At 48.8% G+C, this 23,849-nt stretch overlaps 1 protein-coding gene and 1 long non-coding RNA gene across 2 annotated transcripts in view; one reads left to right on the forward strand and one right to left on the reverse strand.

Annotated features, from left to right (window-relative positions):
- Window positions 1-19,741, forward strand: LOC122235820. The gene is made up of 4 exons (XR_006213889.1): window positions 1-900; window positions 2,097-2,250; window positions 5,869-5,978; window positions 18,733-19,741. It is a non-coding gene; the product is annotated as an uncharacterized LOC122235820 (long non-coding RNA).
- Window positions 13,630-23,849, reverse strand: part of LRRC52 (leucine rich repeat containing 52) — a 19,086-nt gene continuing 8,866 nt past the window's right edge. Inside the window, exon 2 of the mRNA XM_007078108.2 lies at window positions 13,630-14,087. Coding sequence (XP_007078170.1) covers window positions 13,762-14,087 — 326 coding nt within the window. The 3' untranslated portion in view covers window positions 13,630-13,761. The remainder of the gene's footprint in view (window positions 14,088-23,849) is intronic.

The raw sequence follows: 23,849 nt of genomic DNA on the forward strand, positions 1-23,849 counted from the left end.
TTAGGACCAGCTTGTCATTGTCTGCAAAAAGCCTGCTGGGATTTTTTTTTTTTTTTTGATTGTTGAATTTACTGATCAATCGCTACCTCAGTGATATTGAGCTGTCTGATCCATGAATACAGATCTCCATTTATTTAGATCTTTAATTTCTCTCAACAATAATTTGTAGTTTTTGGTGAACAAGACTTCAATCAATATTTTTGGAGGGGTCCTGATAGGAAATTTCTTTTTCTTCCCTTCAGAGATCTCATTGAAAACAATGGAGGGGGTCACAGCTGAGCAGCCAGGAGCGGGAGGTGGGGTGGAGAGTGGAAAAGGCACCAGCTTGGGCGACGGGAGGACCGGCTCTAATCTGGGGCAAGCCATTTCACCTCTCAGTTTGCTGATCCCTAAAATGAGTGTAATGTAGTTTGTTTTGCTTCAAGGTTGTAAGGTTAGAGGTAACGTGGGGAAGGAGCTTGGAAAAATGTTGTCTGTCCTATGATGAGGCTGATACGGCCATTAAAGGGGACACGAAGAACTAACAGAAGAAGATGCTCTGAGAAACCTCATCTTGGCCACTGAGTCTCTTTGCAGCTCGAGGCAGAGGCCAGTGATCCGCAGCGAAGTGAACATACCATCTCATTTGATCGCCAGACAACTCATTGAATTAGCTATTTTCATCCACATTTTGCAAAACGGAAACTGATGTTCGGAGAGGTAAAGTCAAGTTTCCAAGGTCACAGAGCTAGTAAGAGGCAGTGCAGGATTTAAACACAGCCTTGTGTAACCTCAATGCTTCTGCCTTTCCACGGCACATCACCACCCTCGCTATCACCACCAGCTCCCATCAGGGAATCTACAAGGCAACGTTAAATCTCAGGCACAGCACAAAACTCCTCAAAGGATAAATGAACACTGGTAAGTGGTTAATGTATCTTGCTCATCTTTCGTTCTTCACATGTTAAAGGTTTAGTTTTGTCTCAAGATTCAGGAAGGCAGATGTGATTTCCATCATCAAGGATTAGGTGGGAAAACCAAGCTGAATTCGTAAGGGTTGATCATAGTGAGCTTTTATTTATATTTTTTAAAAGCTTATTTATTTTGAGAGAGATAGAGAGAGCACCAGTGGGGGAGGTGTGGAGAGAGAGAGAGAGAGAGAGAGAGAATCCCAAGCAGGCCCCACACTGTCAGTGCAGAGCCCAACATGGGGTTCAAACCCATGAAACCGTGAGATCCTGACCCGAACTGAAACCAAGAGTTGGATGCTTAACCGACTGAGCCACCCAGACGCCCCAGATCATAGTGAGCTTTTAAAAAAAGTCACTTGGGTTACGTGGCTATATAGATCGAGATGAAAGGCAACCTTTGCTCCCAACGTTTATTGTGATCTGACTTGAGCTCTGAGTTGCACCTTGTAGCTTCCACTTTCTCAGCGGTGATAGCACTGGTGAGAGGAAGGTGGAGTTTGTGGCTGTGTGAAATTTCAGATTCAGGGTTACAGATGTCCTCTAGCTGGCTCCTCTGGGCTTGCTCAACAGCAGCATACGTACTCACAGATGCGAGTAGACCTGAGCCTACACGGATGGGTCACCAGTTTTTTCTCGCTTCCCACGCAGGAGATCTGGGTCTGCTTTCTAGCAAATCCTTTAATATGGCAACATGGAGAGTGCACAGGCTTTTGGAATCAGACGAATTTTTGTTCCATTTCCACCATGCGCCAGTTTTGCGATCGTGGGAAATGGGCTTAAATGATCTGAGCCTCAGTTTGTTCATGTAACACGGTGCAAATAATTGCCATGATGATTACAATGAGACAAAGTCTGTGCTTTGCTTATTAGTGGCAGATATGTAATATGTTCTAGACAAAGAGAGTCCTTTTGCTCTTTCTACTGGAGTTACACATGATTAGATTTAATTGTAAAGAAATCTCACTGTGGACAAGTGCATTAGTCTTCTTTTGCTGCAGTAACAAATAGCCCCCAAAGCTCAGTGGCTGAAAATCACGTACACTTAATTTCTGGCTCATGTTATCTGAGGGCTGAATTAATGCTGCCTTTCCTGGGCTTCCCTGGGTTATGTTCTGCTCTTTGTGTCCTCTCACCTCGGGATCCCAGTTGAAGAAACATGCTGTTCTCATGGTGAAGGACAGAAACTCCAGAGAGCCGGAGCCAATCTGTAAAGCATATTTAAAGTTTCTGCTTGGACATCGTGTGTATCACATCTGCCCACATCCATTGTCATACGGCCAAGGCCAAAGTCAATTGATGGGTAAGTATAATCTGCCTAAAGGGAAGCATGGCGTGGGCTTTCTAAATAAATAATCTTCCTTAAGAAGTGAGAATTTTGACAATTCTTGGGGTAATTCTTGGTAATCTGAGGAATAATCATTATATACATGGAATAGCCCGGCTTCTTTATTTTTAATCTTTCCCTTTGGCTGTGGCAGTTTGTTTGCTTGCTTTTTCAGGTTTTCTTTGTAAAAGCAGAGCCAACGAAAAACAATTTGTCAGAGTCTGAGAAAAGACTTTTGTGTTTTTCTTCCTCCGTCTCTTTCTTCTCAGTCACTTGCCGTTCATCGCTTTTTACTCATCTAAACGTGGGCTTGCTTCGGCCTCTCTTCTCCTTGGACACTCTTTTCTCCAGGTAATCTCATACGGAACTCTGGCTTCAGCAGACTTCTCACCTAGGCATCCCGTGTCAACATTTGCAACTCAGATGCCACGGAACTGTCCACTCATATCGCCAGCCTGGCGTCTCTCCTGTGATGCCGTATGAATCTCAATGTAATAAAACCCAGCTGTGGTGACTCTAAGCGTACCTTCTAGGACCAGACCGTCCAGCCAGTTGTGGACATCGAGCCCTGGAATTCATCTTGCTACCTCCCTCTCCCTCGCTCTCTTATCCAGTCCTTTGCCAATTCCCTGTCTTTACCTCCTAAGGGCCTCTCTGATCATCTTCTCTCCATCCCCACTGCCACCAGGAATCCACGATCCTCCTTCATCCGGACTCTTGCAGTATCCCCCAGTTGTCTCCCTGTATCCTTGCTTTCTGCGTCTAATTTGATTTCTTCACGACAGCCATAGCCAGAGTCATTTTTTAAAGGATTTACATTTGGGGTGCCTGGGTGGCTCAGTCAATTAAGCGCCGGACTTCGGCTCAGCTCATGATCTCGCAGTTCGTGGGTTCGGGCCCCACGTCGGGATCCGTGCTGACGGCTAGGAACCTGGAGCCTGCTTCGGAGTCTGTGTCCCCCTCTCTCCCTGCCCCTCCCCTGCTCATGCTTTGTCTCTCTCTGTCTCAGAAATAAATAAACATTTAAAAAAAATTCAAAGATTCACACTTGGTCGTATCTGCCTTGGGCTTACAGCCCTTCAGTGACTTCCTGTCTTTCCATAGCCCTCAAGGTCCTGCATGATCTGGCTTTTTTTTCTGTCTCTCGCACTTTGTTTTGCAGCACTCTTGTCTCTACTGTAGCTATGGTGTTCTCCCCTTTTGAATCCTTCCATGTGTCACGCCCTCACCTCTCTTGGGGACTTTGCACATGCTTCCCTCTGTTTGAAATGTTTTTACCCTGACCTCCATCCTTGAAATCCCAGCTCAGGAGTTTCTTCCTTGCTGAAGCACTCCCTAGCATCTCCAGGCTGAGAGGTTTGTTTTCTCTTCTATGACCACAGTTTATGCGAATTGAATGCATCTTGTGTTCTTGTTTGCTTACGCGAATCTCTGCCTGGGTTTCAAGGTCTGAGGGCCGAGTTCTGTCTCATTCTCCAGACACTGTTTTGTTTGTTTGTTTCTCTTTTGAGCTTAAATAAAACTACGCACAAGCCATCTGTAAGGTTTAGAGAAATCAAAATTCGCTGCTCGTAGAGCTCTTTTGTACTAAAACTCATAATCACAAACATCAAAATTGGGAGGTGGCAGGGATACCTCTGGTCCATGGCCTTTATTTTTATTAATGACAAAACTGAAGCCTGGAGAGAGCAAATGACTTGTTTAAGGTCATGCAGCTGGTAGGTGTCAGGTAACATTAGATTGTCTGAGTACCATCTGAAAGGGAAGGTTTCCATAAGGGGTCGGGTGGGGGGGATGGGGGGGGTTGGGATGAAGGTGGAGGGAAGGGGTGGTGGCTAAGATGGCTTATCTTTCCCCGAAGGTACCATTTTTCAAAGGCTTATTTTGGGCCAGGGGTTGTATTAGCTCCTCATAGAAATAATCTCTAAATTTTAGGACCACACACGAGTTTAATCCCCATTTTAACTTGAGGGAAAATGAGAGTGACAGAGATTACAATGTGTTCAAGGTCCACGCAGCTCATGAGGAAATATCTCAATGCCTCGATAACAGTGATCCTTAACGCTGATTTCTTTTTACGTGTTGTTTGTTGGGTGGGGATGAGGGCTTGAGACGAGATCAGCCTAAACGGATTTTCACTGACAACTGGTAATCCCAAAGAGGCTTCCTAGTAGGAGACTTGCAAGGTTTCAGGGCTTCAGTGTAAAGCCGTAATCACATGGCCTTCAGGGAGAGGTTTATAGAGCTCCCACCAAGTGTATCCACGTGTACGGGCCAAGTTCAGTGAGGTGAAGAACTGTAAGCCATGAACTGCTTCTGAGGGAGACCAGATCAAAGGATCAGGCCTGTTCTTATCCGCCTTGCTGACTGGGAACGCGCCTATGGTCACTTCAGTGAGTGGGCATCCAAGTAGACCCCAAGTCATACACCAGACTGTATTGTTCTTTTTTTTAAAAAAATGTTTTATTTATTTTTGAGAGAGAAAGCAGGTGAGCAGGAGAAGGGGCAGAGAGAGAGAGAGGGACACAGGATCCAAAGCAGGCTTTGCGCTGATAGCAGTGAGCCCTGATTTGGGGCTTGAACTCATGAGCCATGAGATCATGACCTGAGCTGAAGTTGGACGCTCAACCAACCGAACCACCCAGATGCCCCCAGACTGTGTTTTTTTTTTTAACTAAATTTTTTTTTAATGTTTATTTATTTTTGATAGAGAGAGAGAGAGGGAGAGAGAGACAGAGCATGAGTGGGGGAGGGGCAGAGAGACAGGGAGGCACAGAATTTGAAGTGGGTTCCAGGCTCTGAGCTGTCAGCACAGAGCCCGACGCAGGGCTCGAACTCACAGACCGTGAGATCATGACCTGAGCTGGAGTCAGACGCTTAACCGACTGAGCCACGCAGGTGCCCACCCCCCCGCAAAATGTTTTTAATGTTCATTTATTTTTGAGAGAGACAGAGCACGCGTTAGTGAGGATGAAGGGGGGAGGGGCAGAGAGAGAGGGAGACAAAGAATCCAAAGTAGGTTCCAGGTTCTGAGCTGTCAGTACAGAGACTGACGCAGGGCTCGAACCCAAGAACCATGAGATCAAGACCTGAGCTGAAGTCAGGCGCTCAACCGACTGAGCCATGCAGGTGCCCCCAGACTGTATTGTTCTTAAGTATTAATCTCTTGGCCTAAATAATTGGTCTGCTTAAGAAACCAGTTAGCTGCACCCTTTCCTAATCTGATCCTTGTCAATCACCCAGCACTGCCTTCAGATCGCCCCAGATTCCCACTGGGTCCTCCCTCAATCCCCTCCCCCCTCCCCCCCAGCAATATCAGAACTTATTGCCGGAGTGGATTGCCAGTGTGCTGTCTTCACCCGTCTGGCGGCTTGCAAAGAGCAGATAATCCGTTTAAATCCTTTATTCTTAATAGCAATAGATGATCTGTTTGGCCTTATTTTCTAACATTAGCTTTCAGACTGCCTGTATCAAATCCACAGGTTTTGAATTTGAATCCTAGAGACAAAGAGCGGTTAGCAACAGGAAAGAGCTGATGGCAGAATCGTGCAAAATCAAATCTGGAAGAATTAATTTTGTCGATTTCCCTAACAGGGCCGTCTTCTTTGTACCGAGCGGCAGATGATATTGGCAGTGAAAACACAAAACACGGAGTCAAGAAGAACTGGTCGCTGCACATGTCGGTCCTGCCGGGCACTAACAAGGTGACATGGGACGACTGCTAACCTTTTTAAACGTTAGTTTTCGTATTCATACAATGGGACAGTAAGGTCTTTCAAGGCTGCAGAAAGGCTTTGTGAGTTGGAACTTGCTCTACAGTCTGAGGTACCATTCTGGGTGGAGCCCAGTCCCCTCCTCCTCGGGCAGAGCTTTTGTTTGGGGAAACTGAGGAGCCGGGGGTGGGGGGGGTGGGGTTGTGTGCACTGTTGCCCACGAGGTATCCTCAGCTCTGTCGTGACCTCAAAGTCTCAGAGACGGCAGCTGTGTAGATGGCGCAGAGGGCCCTTCCCCACAGCCAGGGCTTGGTTTATTCAGGCAAAGATCTGGCAGGAAGGGGAACTCTCAACAGATGTGCTGATGGGCAGAGGGGAGGGTGAGTGGACAGTGATGCCACCTCCCTGTGTTAATCTCAATTACACAAGCCTAAATTACCCATACTCCTCACTAAATGGCACCTTCTCATCGTCTTTCTATGCTAAGCCCTTCCCTTTTTAAACTTAATATCCTTGGGGCGCCTGGGTGGCTCAGTCGGTTAAGTGTCCAATTTGGGTTCAGGTCACGATCTCATAGTTTGTGAGTTTGAGCCCCGTGTCGGGTTCTGTGCTAACAGCTTGGAGCCTGGAACCTGCTTCAGATTCTGTGTCTCCCTCTCTCTCTGCCCCTCCCCTGCTCATGCTCTGTCTCTCTGTCTCTCTCTCTCTGTCTCTCTCTCAAAAACAAACATTAAAAAAAATAAATTTAATATCCTTTAACCCTCATTCGCACTCACCATTCATTGAATGATATTCATTGAATGTGTTTATTTATTTATTTTGTTTTTAAATGTTATTTATTCTGAGAGAGAGTGCAAGTTGGGCAGAGGCAGAGAGAGAGAGGGAGAGAGAGAATCTCAAGCAGGGATGCGGGGCTCAACTAATGCCCCGTGAGATCACGACATGAGCCAAAATCAAGAATTGGATGCTTAACCGACTGAGCCACCCAGGAGCCCCAATGAATGTGTTTTAAATTGCATTTGACATGTGTGTGAGTGCTATGGTGTTGTAATCATTCAATTAGTCAACAAAATGTATTAAGTGCCTCTTTTATGGTAGGCTCTGTTCTAGGCCTTGGGGGACATCAGTGAACAAAACAGGCAAAACTCTCACTCACATAGTAAAAGGTGGGAGTGGGGAGATAGTACTTACTACCTTTCACTTATTACATTTGATTGTTGTCTGAGGTAGAAATAGAGCTGAGTAAGGGGGACCAAGGGTGTGTGTGTGTGTGTGCGTGAGTGTGCGTGCATGTAGAGGATTTTGAATGCTTATGATTCTAGATGGAGGGAGTAGCCAGTGCAAAGGTCCTGTAGCAGCATCACTACCCTGCATGTGTTGACTACAGCAGGGTGGCTGGTGAGGCTGGGCCAGAGTGAGCACTGGGGACAAGGGTGCTGTCAGGGAGGTAGAGGGAGTGTGGGGGGAGGGGGAGGAAGATCATCTAGGGCCTTGTGGGACATTGTAAGGACTTGTGTGCTCTCAGGGTTATAGAGTATTGTTAGGGTTTCCCCCCCCCCCCCACTTATTTTTCCACTCAGCATTTTCAAGATCCAGCCGTGTTGCCAAACGGACAGCTAGCCAGTTGCTTGTGCCATTCTGTAGCACTACATAAATTTTACCTGCTCACTCATCCAGCCTCCTGCACTTGACGTCCTCATGTGGGTTCCATCACGGGCCTGTGTGATCGTTTCTGTGGGCGACACACAGGGGCCTGGGCAGACTTGCTCGGTCACAGGGAGGCATACGCCTAATTTGGCTTAAGTAGTTCCAGATTGCTCTCCAGGCTGTCTCTACCCGACTGTGCTCCTTCAGCGGCGCTCCAGGGTCCCCGTAGCCCCACATCCCTGCCAAACGAGACGTGATTCAGCTTTCCATTTTTTGCCAATCTAATAAGTATGAAGTCCGTTGTTCTAATTTGCATTTTTCTGATTATTAACGAGCATGAACACCTACCTCTTTATATGCTTGTTAGTTTTTTCAGTTTCTTCTTTTATAAGTTGCCTGTTCATATTCTTGGCCAATTTTTCTATTGGGGTTCTTATTTTTTGTTTTTTGTTTTTTTTTCAGGAGTTTTCTTAGATTCTGAATATCATCCATAGTTGTTTTCAGGAGGGTAGATTTGAGGTGGCCTTTGAGGTAATCTAGTCTAACCACCCCATTTTACGCTTGAGGAAACTGAGACCCAAGCAATGAAACGACTTGTTAAAACACACACATAGTGGAAAAGCTGAGACTGGAAGTCAGTACTTTTCACGCCGTATCGTATGGAGTGGAGGTCCTTTTACGAGGCAGCGATGGCGGGAGGTGGTGGGCAGGAAGTGTGGGGTGTTGCTGGCTCCCTATCATCGACACTTCTTTAGGCAGTGGGGCCATGTGCCCTGACTGCTGGCAGAGGCCAGTTCTGGATCCAAGAGGCCCTCGGTCTGATGACTGTTTCCTCCTTTCCATTCAAACTGTTACTATTTTATTTCAGGATGTTATCTCTTCCCGCTCGACTAGTGTTTCTCAAATTTTAGTGGTGTGCAGGATTCACCCAGAAAACATACTGTAATGCAGACTCCCCCTCCTGAAGATGGAAGCACTGAGTGATATTTAGGACCCTGATGCAGGTGGCCCACAGACCTCATTTTGCGAGTACCCTGCCCCAAACAGTGCCATTAGCCACCTAATTGTTCTTCTGTCTCCATCCCAGAGCACTGCATCTGCCTTCTGGGCCGCCAAACAGAGCTACTGTCATTCCAGAACATCTCTCTCTCTCTGTCTGCCAGGCTTTCACCTTTAACACCCACCTGAAGTGCTCCTTCCTTTCGGAAATTCTGTGATTCTCAGGAGCCAGGTCAAACATGGTCTTCCTTAGAAAGCCCTCTCTGATTTTTCTGAGAATCGAGTTCAGGGTCACAGTATGAATGATGACATATGGCAGGAAGTAGGAAGAGCCCCCTCCCCGGCATGTTGCCCTTTGAAATCCTGGTGGACAGGGGCACCTGGGTGGCTCAGTCGATTAAGTGTCTGACTTCGGCTCAGGTCATGATCTCATGGTTCGTTGGGCTCTGTGCTGACAGCTCAGAACCTGGACCCTGCTTCGGCTTCTGTCTCCCTGTCTTTCTGCGCCTTCCCTGTTTGTGCTCTGTCTCTTTCTGTCTCTCAAAAATAAATAAATGTTAAAAATTTTTTTTAAAATTTTGAAATCCTGGTGGACACCCCTCTGTGCAAAGTGGTGAAGGACACCTCTTGAAGGTAGCAACACCCGGCAGCAGCCAGTCTTTTTTTTTTTTTTAATTTTTAATGTTTATTTTTGAGAGAGAGACAGAGAGAGAGAGGGAGGGAGGGAGAGAGAGAGAGAGGGGAAGAGAATGAGTGGGGGAGGGGCAGAGAGAGGGAGACACAGAATCCGAAGCAGGCTCCAGGCTCTGAACTGTTAGCACAGAGCCGGACGCGGGGCTCAAACCCACAGACCATGAGATCATGACCTGAGCCGAAGTCGGCCGCTTAACCGACTGAGCCACCCAGGCGCCCCAGTCTTTTCTTTTTTTTAAAGAAACACTCATTTTTTGTAATCAAATATATATGTACATAGTTTATTTAAAGAGTTGTAGTTCTACAAAATTTGTTATGGAAAATGGCAGTCTTCCATCATTTCCTTGTGTTGTTTTTTTTTTTTTTACTCGCTAGAGGCAGACGCATGAAACGCTTTTGGCTGATTTTTTTCGTTTGTGTTTTTGATATCACCAAAGAATATGGTTATATTGATCCTGTATTTGATTTTTTCAGTTTTAGGCACTGCCTATTGACTTCCCTTTGCCAAGAATCAGGCTTTACCCTCCCATCCTGCCCCTGTGGCTCCACACGTGCCCCTCCCCACCCCCCAGGTTCTATCTTTGCCCGTTTTTTACAGACTCGTTCTCCCTGCCTCAGTGCCCGGGGCTCTTCCGGCCACGGCCACCAGCTGTCCAGGTCAGAAATTTGGGCCCCTCCTTAACTCCCTTTTCTCTTAATCCTCTACCCATTTTTCCGCCACCTCCCACTCCTGGAATTCTGTCAACTCTACCTCTGACAAAGCTCTTAAACCCATCCAGTTCTGTGTATATTGCCACAGTCCCTGCTCTGTCACCCTCCCAGCTTGCTCAGGATACGGCAGGTGTCCTAGTCCCCTTGCTTCCTGTCATCCCTCCCTCTTCTGTCTTCTTGACCTTACAGCCAGAGCGAGCTTCCCCAAAATGCCAACTGGACCATGCGATTCTCGTGCTTAAGACTTTGAGCGCACGGGGGAAGTTTCGAATTCCTTATCGTGGTGGGGTGGACACAGTACTTTGTTTCCCGTGGCATCGCGTCTTGCTGGCACACAGACCACCTTTGCTTGCCGTGAAGGTGGGGGTCGTGTGAAATGTGAAGGGAAGCGACGCGTCCTTTCCAGGCCCAGGGAGTTAAGAGCAACACGCTTAGGATGCCTCTTCTCTCTTCTGCAAGGGGCCTCCCAGGCCCATGTTCCAGAAGCTGTAGTTACAGAGTTGGGGGGGGGGGGCTGCCCTCCCCCCATCGGACTTTACACGAGTGAGAAATAAGTCTTGGTTACACTGAAGCCCACGGAGCTTTGGGGTTGTGTGTGGCTGCGGCATAGCCTGTCGTAACCTGGAGCGACACCAGGAATGAAGAAGGCCCTCTGGGGCCTGGCCTTGCTTCTCCCCGATATTATTTCTCTTCTCCTTGCCGTGGGCTCTGTTTTCCAGCTTTGACAGGCCAGGCTCTCTCCTGCTTCCAGGCTTCACATGTGCAGTTCTTGTCGCTAAGAATGTCTTCTCGTTACTTACCCCCTCTTCGCCGCGTGGCCTGGCCAATCCCAACTCAGCCTTTGAGCCTTGGCTCGTGCGTCTCCTCTTACGGGGACCTTGCAGGATTCCGCACCACCCGCTGGGTGAGGTGCCCTTCCTCTGTGTCCCTTAGCACCCCCCGTCCACCCTTCACTTTCCACTCCGTCCTGAGGTGGCCTGATTACTTGTGTCTCTGCCAAACCAGACTGGACGCTCCCTGAGCGTCTTAACCCTGCCTGTTCTTTGTGGTTTCTTAGGGCCGGTCAGGGTAGGTGCTCAGTCCATTTTGTTGTGGGACCATCCAGGGGATCTTAGAGGTTATCGTGAAAAACTGCAATTCAGATTTCTTTTGCCAAGGTCTTCTTGGTAATTTATATTCCTGGGGCGCCTGGGTGGCTCAGTCGGCTGAGTGTCCGACTTCGGCTCAGGTCATCGTCTCATGGTTTGTGAGTTTGAGCCCCGCTTTGGGTTCTGTGTCTCCCTCTCTCTGCCCCTCCCCTGCTTGCGCTCTGTCTCTCTCTCTCAAAAATAGATAAACATTAAAAAAAAAAAATCCTGAGAGACAGTACTTGTTGCTCATTGGGAGAAAGAGTTTGCAGTCAGACACAGCTGGTCTCATTTCGGTCTTTCTAGCTGGGTGATGTCAAGCAAGTTACTTAACCTCTGAAGCCCCAATGTCGTTATCTACGGGGGATAATAATAGTAACCATCTCACAGGGTCATTGTGATAGGGTTAGTGTCACAACGAAATGAGCTGGTCTATAGAAGCACTTAGAAGAACCCTTGCCCCATACGTGTTAGATATTTTGTGAAGAATGTCCCAAGTACAAATGTGGGATTAGACCCTGGAACAGAAACACGGGAACAACCAGGGGCATCCGAATGAAGTCTGAAGTTAAATTCCAGCTTTGGGATTTCTTATTTTGACAGATAAGCCACGGTCGTGGGGGTAACTTTATGGGGAATAACTTTAGGGGAAACCCGGTGAGGGGGTATGTGGAAACTCTGTGTTCTACCTTTGTAACTTTTCTTTTTTTTTATCCTTTAATACTGTTTTTATTTTTATTATTTATTTATTTTTATATTTATTTATTTTTTATTATAAAATTTATTGTCAAATTGGTTTCCATACACCCCCCAGTGCTCATCCCAACAGGTGCCCTCCTCAATGCCCATCACCCACTTTCCCCTCCCTCCCACCCCCCCATAAACCCTCAGTTTGTTCTCAGTTTTTAGGAGTCTCTTATGTTTTGGCTCCCTCCCTCTCTAACCATTTTTTTTTCTTCCCCTCCCCCATGGTCTTCTGTTAAGTTTCTCAGGATCCACATAGGAGTGAAAACATGGAATCTGTCCTTCTCTGTATGTAACTTTTCTATAAGCCTCAAATTCTCCCAGGATGTTGCATTATTATTTATATATTCACATTATTCTTATAATATCCCTTTATGATGTGGGCACTATAACGATGGCCATTTACAGATGAAGAAACTGAGGCAGAGAGAAGTAAAATAGTTTGCCCATGGTCACCTGTCACAATCCGCATAACAGAGTAGGAATGATCGGTGGGTTGTGATTTCAATAGGATGTGATAATGAACTCTTATGGAACCCCTCCTTTTGTGTAAGGCACCTCCCTATGCACTGTGTCAACAGAGAATACCAGGAGGTCTCGGTCCTAAAGCTCATTATAAGCAGGAAGCCTACAGTGACACGGGGGTAAGGGCAGAATCAGGGGACAGGAACCTAGCCCCCAATTCAGGAGCTCCTACTCTTAACCATTACACTGGACAAATCTGGGGGAAATCATGTGGGATTCACAGAGGAAGTGCAGAGGTAAGGAAGATCTGGTTGGGGGTTTAGGGACAGCTGGCCTCATGGGTAGGGCCTTTGATCAGAGTCTTGAATGGGTCTTGGGGTTGAGCCACGCCTGTCAGCTGCTCCCTTTCCCTTCCTCCGGCCAGTCCTGAGAGGCGGATCGTACTTGTATACACTTGGCTCTTCTGTTTAGCGCTTCATGAAAGACGGGAGCTCACAGTACGCAGGGCACAGGCTTCGGGGTCAAGTGGCCTGGGAATCAGAATTCCTTTGGCTTCTCGTCAACCGTTTGATCCTGAGCTGGTTCCTTAGCCTCTCTGAGCTTCAGGAAAACGAGGGTAACAGCGACCACCTGACCTGGGGTCGTGAGGGCTGACCTGGAGAGAAAATGCATACAATGCTGGGGGTGAGACTGGGTGCCAGGGAGGGGCTCGGTAAGTGGTGGTCGCCTCTGGGTTTCACTCCTTTGTTTCATACAAGACTTACGTGGTGAGTCCTTGGCTGCGTTGCCAAACATTTCTTGGGGAGGCAACCTCATGGAAAGGAAAGTGCATGGAGTTTGGGGGGCTGTGCTCCTGACCTGTTGGGTGACCTCAGTCGCTTGTTTAACCTTTCTAGGCCTCAACTTTTCAGTGTCAACTAGTATCCGTACCATGGGATGGTGGTGGCGGTCTTGAGACGGGGTGTGAAGTTGGCCCGTGGGCGTGTCCCACTGATGTCAGCTCTGATCACTGGGTCTTGCGTTTTTCTCCATTTCATTCATATTAGTCTTGACTTGCCCCAAACTGTTTGCTCTTTGGGAACTGGTCTTCAGTCTTGTGTTTTTCATATCCCTCCCGCCAGCCAAGGCATAGTAGTTGCTCATTAAACAAGTCGGCCTGCATTGAAGAGGGTGCAGCAGCCTTGTTCTATACCATCCTGCGGAGCTCACGGAGGTGCCCCTGGGCTGGTGGAGCAGGAAGGGACCAACTTGTGAAATGGCCGCCAAACATTTTATTTGCTTTACTAATAGGCGTCAGTGTCTCAGACAGCTGTGAGGGAGTGGGAGGGGAGGGCGGAGAGAAGGCGGGGAGCCTTGGGAAAGGCACGTCCGATAGCCGTCTCGGGCCGCTAAATCAGCTGAGGGAACCCGTCCTGGGCCGAGTCGACCCTGCTTCTGAAGATCCGCCCGCTGACGTTCCCCCGCTGGCCGTGTTCGTCCTCGGTCTCGTCTTCGCTCGACTTGCGCCGGGCGTTCTGGTAGAGCACGGCACACATGCCTGTGAGCCAGGCGGCCACCGTGCCCGCCGAGAAGATGCAGAAGCCGATGAGCAGCAGGAAGAGGTAGTCCTGGCGGTCCAGGTGCGTGATGCACATGTAGCGGAGCGGGTTCCCCACCTGCGTGATGGGCCACCCCGCCAGCTCCGTGGGCTCCGTGCACGTGGCATTTTGATCATCTACGAGGAAAAACACAGCAGGACAGAGCTGAAACCGCAGAACCTCCAGGGTCCTGAGTCCAAAGGGGACCCGGAGAGGCCTCGCGGACCCGGGCTACTCAAAGCGTGGTCTGCGGGCCAGCAGCACGGGCTGGACCTCGTTAGAAACGCAGGACCTCAGGCACCACAACAAACCTCCCGAGGCAGGATGCGGGTGTGAACGAGACCCCCAGGTGGTATGTGGGCACAGCAAGGTTTGACAAGTACTGCACCAGCCCTGCTTCTTGTCCCCACCCCCCGCTTCCGGGTCCGCTGTGTTCAGTGGCCTCCTGGGAATGCGCTTGGCTCCTTCAGGATGCTCAAGGGACGAGAAACCACAACCGGGGCTGAAGGATCCCCCTGGAGTGTTGACCCCCACCGACATCCGTCACCTCCCTCCCGCCTCCCACCTTTCCAGCCACCTTGTCCCTTTTCCCCGGGCCTGACCGAGTCCCGCCGGGGACCACTGAGGCATCACACCCGGCTCAACTCTCCGGAGGGACAAGATTCCCCAGAAATGCCTCCTGTGTGTCCTCTGCGCAAGACGTCGGGGTGCGGGGAGCTCAGGGGAGAGGATAGCCAGGAGGAGGAGCGGCTCTGCTTCTCCATGGTGAGGTCGACATCACTGGCTCATCACGTGATCCACATGAGTCTTCGGTCCTTTTTAGCAGCCGACTCAGCTACCTGGCTACTTCTCTGAGCCCCTCCCCGTGTCAAGCGTCGTGGACTTGAGTATATGACAGAAAGCAAACTGGGCCCTGGACCCAGACAGACCAGACCAGGGTTCAGACCCAGACTGTCACTTACTAAGTTTGTGAACTTCGGCAGGATGTCCATTTCCCTCTCTGAGTCCCATTTCCTCACCTTACACGGGCTGGGCCATGAACGCTATCCGCTCTCAGGGTAGTCGAGAGGATTTCATTGCCGCAGGAGGGAAGGCAGGCCTGGTGCTCAGTAGTTGCACAGAAAACTCAGAGCTCTGCCCTCAGCCCTGCGTTTTCCCATGTCCACATGCTCCTCCGTGCTGAGGCAGAGGGGTGTGTGTGTGTGTGTGTGTGTGTGTGTGTGTGCGTGCGCGTGTGCCAGGGGACTATATCCAGCAGGCATCACATAAATGCCCTCCAACGCAGGGTGAGACCAGGGCTTGAGATAATCATGCCCCCAATTATAACAGCAGCTACTATGTGCCAAGCTCAGACTACATGCTAAGTGGTATACAAAGGTCTTGTTTAATTCTTACAGCAGCTTTGACACACACAGTGCTATCATTCTTGTTTCGCACATAAGGAAACCGAGACTCAGAGACGTTTCTAGATAACCTGAAGGATCCAGGCAGGAGACAAGACACAGAAAACACAGACCGAGCTCTCTAAGCTCATTTGTAGACGTGGGAGACACAAGCCTGCTCGTGTGGAGAGATGCTTCTCCTAAACTTTAGGGCAGAAGCTCCCGGATGGGTGAAGGCATTCCGATCCTTGGGTGACCAAGGAAGTTAGGGAAATTGGGTTTGGACTGGAGCTATAGCAGCAGAGGAATTAGAGAAAGGGGTTACAGAAGTGAGCCAAGTGGCAAGGAGGCTGTTGGGCCTGGGTGGCCGGAAAGAGCTGACCAGCCTGGGCGCCCTCAAAGTCCGCCGCGGGCTGAACACCCATCCCCTGCGCCTTGCTTCTGCCCCAGTACGCCTGCAGTGAGAGTTGTTTGTTACTTTCAGGAAGATGGCCTGAAAGCTGTGATGTGGTCGAGGACTGGCTCTTGGTGGAACCTGTAGACACAGGAAGGGAAGCCACCGGCTGTCACCTCCGCTATGTGCAAAGATTACAGAGGGAAGGAGAGGAAGAGGCCCTTTGGGTGACCCTGCCCTGCCGGGGGGAGAGCTCTCAGGAGAGGAAAATGGGCTGGGGCCCTGGGATCCATGACAACTGCTGTCAAGGGGCAGGACCACAATCATGCCCGGAGGCCTCTGTCCAGTCAGCCTGGCTTAGCGATTTGCCCAGGAGGCCCCAGAGTGGGGGCGGTGGGCAGCCGGGGGCTTCTGGCCAGGCTTCGGGAATTCTATCAAGAGAGGGCTTGGGGCATCTCTCCAAACTGCCAGAGACCCGACATGGGACTATACAGAGAAAGATGTATTGGAGGAAGGAAAATGTGAGATTCTGTGGGTCCGGGTGTGTCTGGGGAGGGGGGGGTTATCTCATTCTATTTTAAGAAGATTCAGCTTTCAAATTGGGGCTTGGGTGGCAGAGAGGAGACTAAACACGAAACACCGTTTCCCCATTTTGGAGCGTTAACCTGAAAGGGGCAATTAGCAGTGATTTTAAGGCTTTGTTAGGTTGCTCTTAAGTGCGGGATGTGGGTGGCTCTGCGGGGAGGGAGGTCTGGGTTTTTCTGCTGCTGTATTCTCTCCCCCTCCCCGCTCCCCAGTCACTGCCAAGGTGGGAGCCTTCCTACCTCCCAGCAGGTCCCCCTAAATCCACTTTCCCCCATTTCCCCCATTTCCCAGCTCTGGACCGTGTCACACACACCTGCCAGACTTCCCTTCGTCAAGCACAGCTCTGTCGTGGCACACTGGCTCGAACCCTCCTCTAACTCCCCCGTGGGCCTGGGAATAACATCCAGACCACCTGGCCTGGCGTTCAGAGCCCTCAGCATCTGCCCCCTTCTACCTCGCCCTCCTTTAGCACTCCAGTGCCCCTCCCTTTGCTCCAGTCAAATTAAACTATTAATTCCTTGATTACATCTTACCCCTGTTGTAGTGAGCTTTGTTCCACCACTCTTTCTGTATCAAATGCCTCCTCCTGCAATTTTTGCATGATCAAGTCCTTCCTATCCTTCAAAGTCTGGTGTGAATGCATCTGCTCTCAGGGTGCTCCCACAGCCCCCTCGTCCTCATAGCTCAGACTACATGTGATTGTCCCCCTTCCTGAACCATCCATAGCGTTCTCACTGTGCCTATCGCGTTGCCTCTTGCCGGGGGGTCGTGGTGGGGTACTTGCCAGAGGGGGAGTGTATCTTTTCTCCCCCACCAGGCAGACAAAACTCTTGAAGGCATAATCCATATCTTCTCATTCTTGTTCTTGTTAAGAAGACATTATCATTTATTGAAAGAAACACTTATTTTGGGGGGATTTTCTAGTTTGTATTTTTATTGTTGAATCCTACTTGAACTCTGTGGGCAGAGACATACTCTGTATGATTTCAGTCCTTGGAAATTTATTGAGAATTTGCTCGATAAAGCCAATTTTAGTAAATTTTGCACGTGCCCCCCAAAAGATGTGTATTCTGTCTTTGCTGAGTACGTCGTTCTGTGAATACCAACTAGGACGTGATTTTGTACAGGTCTTCTGTATCTGTATTGGCTTGTCATTTATATCTTTACTGGCTTTTTATCGATAAAAACGATTGTCTCTTGGTTACTATGAGTTTATTCATTGTCTATTAGTTACCGCAAGAAGGATGTGAAAGTCATTGGTTTTGGCTGGGTATTTACCTACTTCTTCGTATCGTTCTGTCATGATTTGCTTTACATATATTGAAGATATGTTATTGGATGTGTAGAAACTTCTGTTACCTCTTTCTGGTAAATTTACCCTTGCCTCACTGAACATTATCTCTCCTTATCTCTAGCAGGGCTTCTTGCCTTAAAGTCTACTGTCTTTGACATTAGTATGGCTCTATTGAATTTTGGTTAGTGTTTGCATTGTTTATCTTTTTCCATCCATTTACTTTTATCTACATTCCTATGTTTAAGATACATCTTTGTAAGCAGCATATAACTGAGTTTTGTTTTCTATGCAATCTAGCAAACTTTGTATTGTAATTATTCTGTTAACATTTAATGTTGGACTGATATATTTGTTTTCAATTTGTCCCACATACTTTATCTCTTTCTCTCTACCTTGTTGCTTTTTATTTTATTACTTCGTGTCCTTTTTGCTAGCTTGATAGTCATACATTGTTTTTCTATTCTGGCCTAATGACATTAGAGATTATAGGCCCATCTACTGATCTTGGAGAGCCTGATATATGCTGGGCACCATAGAATGTGCTTTTCAAAGTTAAATTCTACTCTGACCACTCCACCAGGTAGTTTTAATCATTCCCGTGCTACAGAATGAATAAATTGTTTGTCAATTATTCCCTCTCTGGCTTTCTTGATTTCCTTTCTTCTGACAAAGAGCTACCAAGTACTGTTGTATATGCTGTGCACTGCACAATTCTGGGGCCTTCATTCATATTGGAAACAGGTTACTAGACCCCACGTCATCCTTCTGTCAGCCCCACTCCATGGGCGCAGGGCATTTGTTCCAGTTAGAGCACCCAGGTACGATTACAGGCGTCATTGATGTTTAAACTCTTCCTGCAAATAGTTCCTAAGGAAACGTAAACTCCCCCCTTGTTTATTGCCACACATAGCGTGTTACTCGCAGGCAGAAAACCCGTCTGCCAGAATCACGTGTCTGGAGGAGCAAGAGCTTCTGTGGCTCAGAACCACACCTGTTGGCGCAGGAGCCCAGGAAGCCTCTGTCTCAGAAAACTGGTTTGAACCCAGTGGTTGTAAGGCAGACTGTTCCTTTCTTGGCCTGCAGGGACCACAGTTCTGACCACAGTTCTGCACTGTGTTCTGCTGCAGGTTCCCAGGCCTGAGTCTCCAGAGGAGCCAAGTGCAGGCTCGGAGCGCCCTCCGCCCCCACCCCCGACCCCGTGCTGGTGTGCGTGTTCCGGAACCATCTGGGCTGAGTGGAGCCTCCACGCGGTGGCAACGTACGATGAAGGATGGAATTTGGAGACTCCCTCCTCTACTAAACTGTATCTGCTCTCACCCTCAGGGTGCAGCACCGGTTTCTAACAGCTTTAGCATTTTTGTCCTAAGACTTCCACCTTAACCCCGAGAAAAGACCTGCTTCCCCCCATTTCTCCTTATTAGGCCCTAGCTTGCCCGACCATCACTAGATGTATAGTTGGCCTTATTTTTTTCTCCGGCTAATTATGCATTTGTCAAGGAAGTGGATTTACCTCCTACTCCTTCGTCTGCCTCCACCCGCCAGATTATGAGCTCCGTGAAGACATGGGAGTTTTGTCTGTGTGGTTCACTGTTGTTCCCTCAACACCTAGAACCGCGCTTAACCCACGCTAGAGCTCAAAGCAGGATTGTTGAATGAACAAAATGCTATTTGTTATTAATACCCCTCGGGGCCAGGGTCATTGACATAATGCTCAGCCAGAGGAAAGGGAGCCTGGGGAGAAAGAACACCATACGTGGGTCAGCTAATCCTTGCCACCTTGGATTACTCGACACTAGACGAATACAAATCTCTGCTTCCCTTTCGAGAATTTGGGGAGGATTCAGTGAGCCATGGGGCGTGAAGTCCTGGGGGAGTCAGGAACAGGTGGTCTCCGGGACCAAATGGAGGGGTAAGCCTTGAACTGGGAAGCGACACGCTTCTGTCCTCAGCGACTGCAGAGAAGGAAGTGAGGGCGAGTGCAGATGGAGACAAGTGAGGGTGCAGGTGTCGTGGGCGTGCCATCAAAAGGGGCTTCTCACTAGTCCCTCATTAGCGTTAGAGAACTGACGGCAGAGGCCCTCTTTGTTCACCTTTGGGTCCCTGGTACCTGCTCAATAAATGTCTGTTGGATGCGTACAGGAGAGAATGGTGGGCTCTTGGTCTGATCTCACACAACAGTCCTTAATCGCTCCTGTCTTTGGCCTCACTCTTTAGGACCAGTTCCCGACTGGAATTTGAAAGGACCGCTGTTACATTCTGCTGTACTATGGGTGCCCAGAGGAAATGACTCCCTAGAGGGGAGCCTAGATTGGATCACCTAGCAGCCCAACAACACCAGAGCCAGCCAGCCAGCCAGGCCCCCTTCTCAGACTCGCATGTGCGGTCCTTTGGGCATTGGCTTCACCTTTGCTCCCTAGAGCTCTTTTTTTCTCATCACCTAGCCGTCTTCTCTAGCCCGGGCTCGGCAAACTCCAACCTGTGGGCCAAATTCAACCTGCTGCCTAGTTTTGTAAGTACATTTTTATCGGAACACAGCCATGCCCACTCATTTATGTATTTTCTGTGACGGCTTTCAGGTAACAGATGGCAAAATCGAGTAGTTGCAGCAGAGGTCCACAGAGCCTAAGACATTTCCTGTCTGGCTGTTTATAGAAAGCAGTGCTGACTCCTGGTCTAAACATCCCTGGCATTGTGAAACCTTAAAGATTTGGAGGATTTGGGCTTGGGCCCTACAGTTCTTATCTGATACATTTTTCCCCCCTTGGATAAAGAGTCCCTACTTTGGTAAAGGTTAAAAGTGATTCATAGACTCTTGGAACATTACAGAAAAGACCTTCAAGTCCAGCAAGTTCAACTCGATTATTCCTGTGCTTTAGAGGTGCTCTAGGCTACAGGACTAGTCTTTTGCATAAGGGGTTGTATATGGGCATGTTTTAGGGGTAGAAAGACCCCCTTGCCTCAAAATACCGTCTTGTATACTTGTGAGTACATGGGATTCCGTCAGCAGGAGATGTAACCTTCCATTCTGCCGACAGAATAAGGCTTGAAGGGTATCGTCTTCTGAAAAAGAAGGTAACGACTTAACGCCCTACGCTGGGAGAAACCGGCCACCTTTCTGAGTAAGGTTTTGATGGGACAGGGGAGCCAGCTGCATGGCCGGGCTGGGGGGTGGTACCAGTTGGTTCTTGGAGGCTAAAGGCAAATTCTAGTTTCTTCTTAGTTTGCTCTAGAGCTGGGCCTGCTTAATAACTACCCATCTGCCCAGAAAAATCCAGGTAGCGGACGGCTATCCTCATGGAGAGAGGCAATTTAGAAAAGTTCAGTAGCAGAAGGGCATCACTGATCACCAGTCACCCAGGCAGAAACTTGGGACCCCTCCTTGCTTCCTCCCTCTCATCACGAGCCACATCTCAAACCATGAGCCATTCCTGTTAGTGTTTGAAACCCTTTCGTGATATCCTGTCACACTTAATTTTTTTTTATGTTTATTTATTTTTGAGAGAGACAGAGACAGAATGCGAGTGGGTTGGGGCAGAGAGAGAGGGAGGCACAGAATCTGAAGCAGGCTGTAGGCTCCGAGCTGTCAGCACAGAGCCTGACGTGGGGTTCGAACTCACGAGCTGTGAGATCATGACCTAAGCCGAAGTAGGACGCTCAACCGACTGAACCACCCAGGAGCCCCTGATATCCTGTCACACTTAGAACAAAATCAGAAGCCTGTCATTGGCCCAGCGGTCCTACCTGATCTGGCCTCTATTTTTCTGTCTCCTTCCTCCACCTGCCTCTAGCATACTTACCTTTTAATACATTGAGCTCATTCCACCCCAAGGCCTCTGCATTTGCTCTCTTCCCTCTGTCTAGAAAGCCCCCCTCCACCACGTCTTATGTCCACAGCTTGTCTCCTTACTTCCTTCAATTCTCGGCTCAAATGTCACCTCGTTAGCAACCACCCAGTGTAAAGTATCTGCCTTGTCCTCAATCCCAGGCACGCTTTCTCCCTTCCCTGCCTGCATTTGCTTCTGTAGCACTTACCATCACTTGGCATTAGGTCATATATTTATTTGCTTATTTACTCCCCTCCTGATAGAGTGGAAACTTCACGCGAGTGTGTCTGTTTCTGTTCAGAGCTGTGTGCCCAGTGCCTGGCCCAGGACCTGGCACCTAATAGGTGCCCAGAAACTAATAGTGGAATGAGTGCACTCAGGTGCCAGGCTGGGCTCCTTACCCCTGTGTGAATGTCAAATAGAGTCAACAAGGCCTGCACCTCACCTCAGCCACACGCTCTGGCCGAGCATCGTAGCTGTTGGAAGAAAATATGGAAAATTGCAAGACTCTGTTAACATGATTTTAATTCTTGCCTGAACTATATTTTAATCGGATGCATTGGCTATTCCTTTATTTGGGTTGAGGGGAAGGCCAAATCTACCACTGTTCTGATAAAAGAGAAAATCCCTGTATATAGGCTAAGCATTAGGTTTCTTTCTCTCTTTTTTCACATAATGCTGCCATTTTGAAAGCTTTAAAACACCCTCCTCCACCCCAAAAGCCCTGGGGCCCCCCCTGAGTGGGACTCCCCGTGGACAGTGCACCCCAGCAGGAAGAGTGGCAAGTCACAGCAGTACTTACCTGTCTCAGTAAACCCACACTGCTTTCCCCCCTCTCCATGTCCCCTGTGGTATTGGCAGTCGCCACCAGGGATTGTAACAGCAGCAACAATAGCCAACGTTAGTTGAGCACTTGCTGTGTACACTTCTAAAATCTTCCCGTGGGCGATTTCATTGAATTAGCACAACGACCCCAGAACTAGGAACGAATTGATCTCCAGTTTTCAGATGAGGAGCCTGCTTCTCCTGGAGACTGTGGCCCAGCCGGTAAGTGCCAGAGGCAGGATTAAAAACCAGGTCGTTTGAATCCAGAGCCCACCTTGGTTTTGCTTGTTCAACGGGAGCATGATCATCTCAAGAACAAAGGGCCATTTTGGGATCACCTAATTGGGTTGATGGTACAGAAGCATCACAGAACACATCACGGGAACCTGTGCACTTTTCTAGATACAGAGTTGTCCTTTGTCTTTTATTTCACTGCAAGAAAAGTAGGGACACTTGGGTGGGCCCCTCGATTCCATTTGCCGCACATCCTCACACTTACCCATGTGTGCTTACCCTCGCTTCCTTCTCTGCGGTCCCAGGGGAGGGGAGTTTCCCTGTTCAAGGCTTACCCTCCAGTTGGCTCTGGAGCCCGTCCACTCCTGCCTCCTTGGGGCTTTACGCCATTGCTTATTCCCCCACCCCATGTCTTTGCCCTGCGTTGCCTCCTCAGCAGCAGATAAAACACATGCATGGACCTCTTTGCTCCTAAGAAAGAAATACCCCCTTTATATCATTCTCGGCCGTCTGTCTCCTTTAGTCCATAGCCAAGCTTCCTAGAAGGGCTTACAATTTTTTTTTGTTCAAGAAAGCTCTACGCCCAACGTGGGACTTGAACATGTGACCCCGAGATTAAGAGTTGCATGCTCCGCCAGCTGAGCCAGCCAGGCGCCCCAAGCTTACATTTTTTCTGCACCCTTTTTCTTCCTTGCTGTTCATTTGTATCCCACTGTGCTCTGGTGTCCACACCCACGATGCCACTGGAAGGTCCAAGACGTCAGGGACCTCTTGGTAGCTAAATCTGCCGGACCTTTCTCAACCCTTACTTGACCTGCTTCCACTCTCTGAAACTCTTCTTCTCTTGGCGTCCATGAGTATACCCTTCTCTGATTTCCTTTCTCTTCCCTGGCTTCTCCCACCCGGGGTACTTCATGGGTGCCTCTTCTTCACCCTTCTCTCTGTTGGAATTCCCCAAAGTTTCTGTCCTTGCTCTATTACCCCTTACTTTTTTGCTGGCTCATCTCATCCTTCATTTAGTTTTATTGGTCACCAGGGAGCTGATGATTCTCAAATATATACTCTATTCTCTATTCTGGATTTCAGGTCAGAACATCCAAAGACCTACTGGTTGACAGGGGCCCTCCCACTCAACATGCTCACGGTGGGATATGGTTGTGCCCTAGGCTCCTCACTGCCCCTCCTCTAAGAGTGTCCGTCTCAGGGAAGCCCCCAAAGTGGGCTGAGCCAATTCTTGTCTGTTATTTTCCACATCTCGCTTATTCATTGATTTTTCTCAATGAATATTTATTGAGCCCTTTTCTGTGTCAGGCCTTGAGCTAGTTTCTGAAGATTCAGACATGTTCCTTGCTCTCATAGAC

The sequence above is a fragment of the Panthera tigris genome, chromosome F3 (assembly GCF_018350195.1).
Source record: "Panthera tigris isolate Pti1 chromosome F3, P.tigris_Pti1_mat1.1, whole genome shotgun sequence".
Lineage (NCBI taxonomy): Eukaryota > Metazoa > Chordata > Mammalia > Carnivora > Felidae > Panthera > Panthera tigris.